This window comes from Monopterus albus, unplaced genomic scaffold, assembly GCF_001952655.1.
Source record: "Monopterus albus unplaced genomic scaffold, M_albus_1.0 scaffold521.1, whole genome shotgun sequence".
Classification (NCBI taxonomy): domain Eukaryota; kingdom Metazoa; phylum Chordata; class Actinopteri; order Synbranchiformes; family Synbranchidae; genus Monopterus; species Monopterus albus.
The window spans coordinates 5,424-7,032 of NW_018128401.1; the positions used below are offsets into that span (position 1 = coordinate 5,424).

The 1,609-nt window shown below is 35.8% G+C and overlaps 1 protein-coding gene across 1 annotated transcript; it reads left to right on the top strand.

Moving 5' to 3' along the window:
* Window positions 1–219: 219 nt before the first annotated feature.
* On the top strand, window positions 220–1,208 carry LOC109952945 (olfactory receptor 1500-like). Its single transcript, XM_020588268.1, has one exon. It carries the CDS (start codon window positions 237–239, stop codon window positions 1,206–1,208), a length of 972 nt encoding a protein of 323 aa, XP_020443924.1. The 5' UTR covers window positions 220–236.
* The last annotated feature ends 401 nt before the right edge of the window (window positions 1,209–1,609 follow it).

Here is a 1,609-nt window from a genome sequence, read left to right on the forward strand (position 1 = left end):
GACACTATTAGTCATGAACCCAGATGAGAGCTGCTCCTCTTTTTAGCCACTCCTGTCAGAACAGTTAAAGCTTGCCACAGCTTCATCATCACAAAGACAACAGGATACAGACACAGCAAAGAGGACATCTATCCACGTTTATCACTGTGCTGCAGACAGAGAACACATCAGTAAGCAGAACAACAGCAGGCAAACAAGCAAGAGGCTGACAAACAAGAAGTCAGACAAGTTTTACAATGAACTTTGTCAACTCAGATCTTGACAAAAACATCACCTTTGTTCGTCCTGCATATTTTATAATAAGTGGTTTTTCTGGCATCCCAAATATCAAGTATTATTATGTCTTTCTCTTTTTACTGTTTATAGTTTCAGTGATGGGAAACACAGTTGTGATGGTAATAATATGCTTGGATCAGAAACTGAGAGCTCCAAAATATATTGCAGTTTTTAATCTAGCATTTACAGACCTGTTTGGTAGCTCTGCTTTGTTGCCAAAGGTTCTTGACATCTTCCTGTTTGACCATCCCTACATCTCCTACAACGACTGCCTGGCATTTCTTTTCTTCTATTACACCTTATTTTACATGCAACCTCTGAATCTGGTTGCACTCTCCTATGACAGAACGATAGCCATCATCTTCCCACTGCACTATCATGCGAAGGTGACCCACAGGTTCATGTTTTTTTTAATTGGCTTTTTCTGGTTCTTTTCCATTACTGTTACACTGACTTTAGTCTGCCTTCTTACCAGACATTCCTACTGTAATTCTGTGGTTATTAACAGCTATTTCTGTGACTATGGTCAAATATATCGACTGGCTTGTGATGATATAACACCCAGCTTCATCTTTAGCGCTTTGTTAACAGTTCTTATTCTTTGGCTTCCACTGGTTTTCATCGTGTTTACTTACATATATATCGGCTTTACTTTGACTAAAGTGGCTACAGTTCATGAGAGAGTGAAGGCTTTTAAAACCTGCACAGCTCATCTTTCATTAGTGGCAATCTTTTTCCTCCCATTATTAATAGTTGCTACTCTTACAGGAGTTATGCATCCACATGCCAGGATGATAAATCTGTCTTTGACCTCTGCTTTTCCCCCATCATTGAACCCAGTCATTTATGTTCTGCAGACAAAAGAAATCAAAGAATCTGTGAAAAAGTTGTTTAAAATCAGAAGTCAGTCCAAAATTGCAGTAAGAATTTAACACTAATGTAAGTGTTGATGTTTTCAGTCTTTTGTATAATTTGCATTAAAGTCAAACAAGCATTACTAATATTAGAACTTTAAAAAAGAAGACAAATGTATGCAAAGTGCTTTTGTATCCAATAATGAAGTAACAGTCGTTTTATAATAACTACTGAAGTTCAAATAGTTTTGAAAAAGTACAAAAAACAATAAAAGCTAGACCACACAATAATATCACACTTTGAGTGAGAATGTAATGAACAAAGAAAGCAACTGATAATGTGCTTCATGTGAATGTTCATAGTTTCTTAGTTGTTTTTGTGATAGTTTCCATCAAATTGCCTACAGAAATTTGACATTGCAAATATTTTAAAAGGGAATTTGAAAAGAAAATTAAACCTATAATAATAGGACATCCTA

Coding starts and splice junctions, on each gene's coding strand:
- LOC109952945 (XM_020588268.1), top strand. CDS start 237: ATGAACTTTGTCAACTCAGATCTTGACAAAAACATCACCTTTGTTCGT.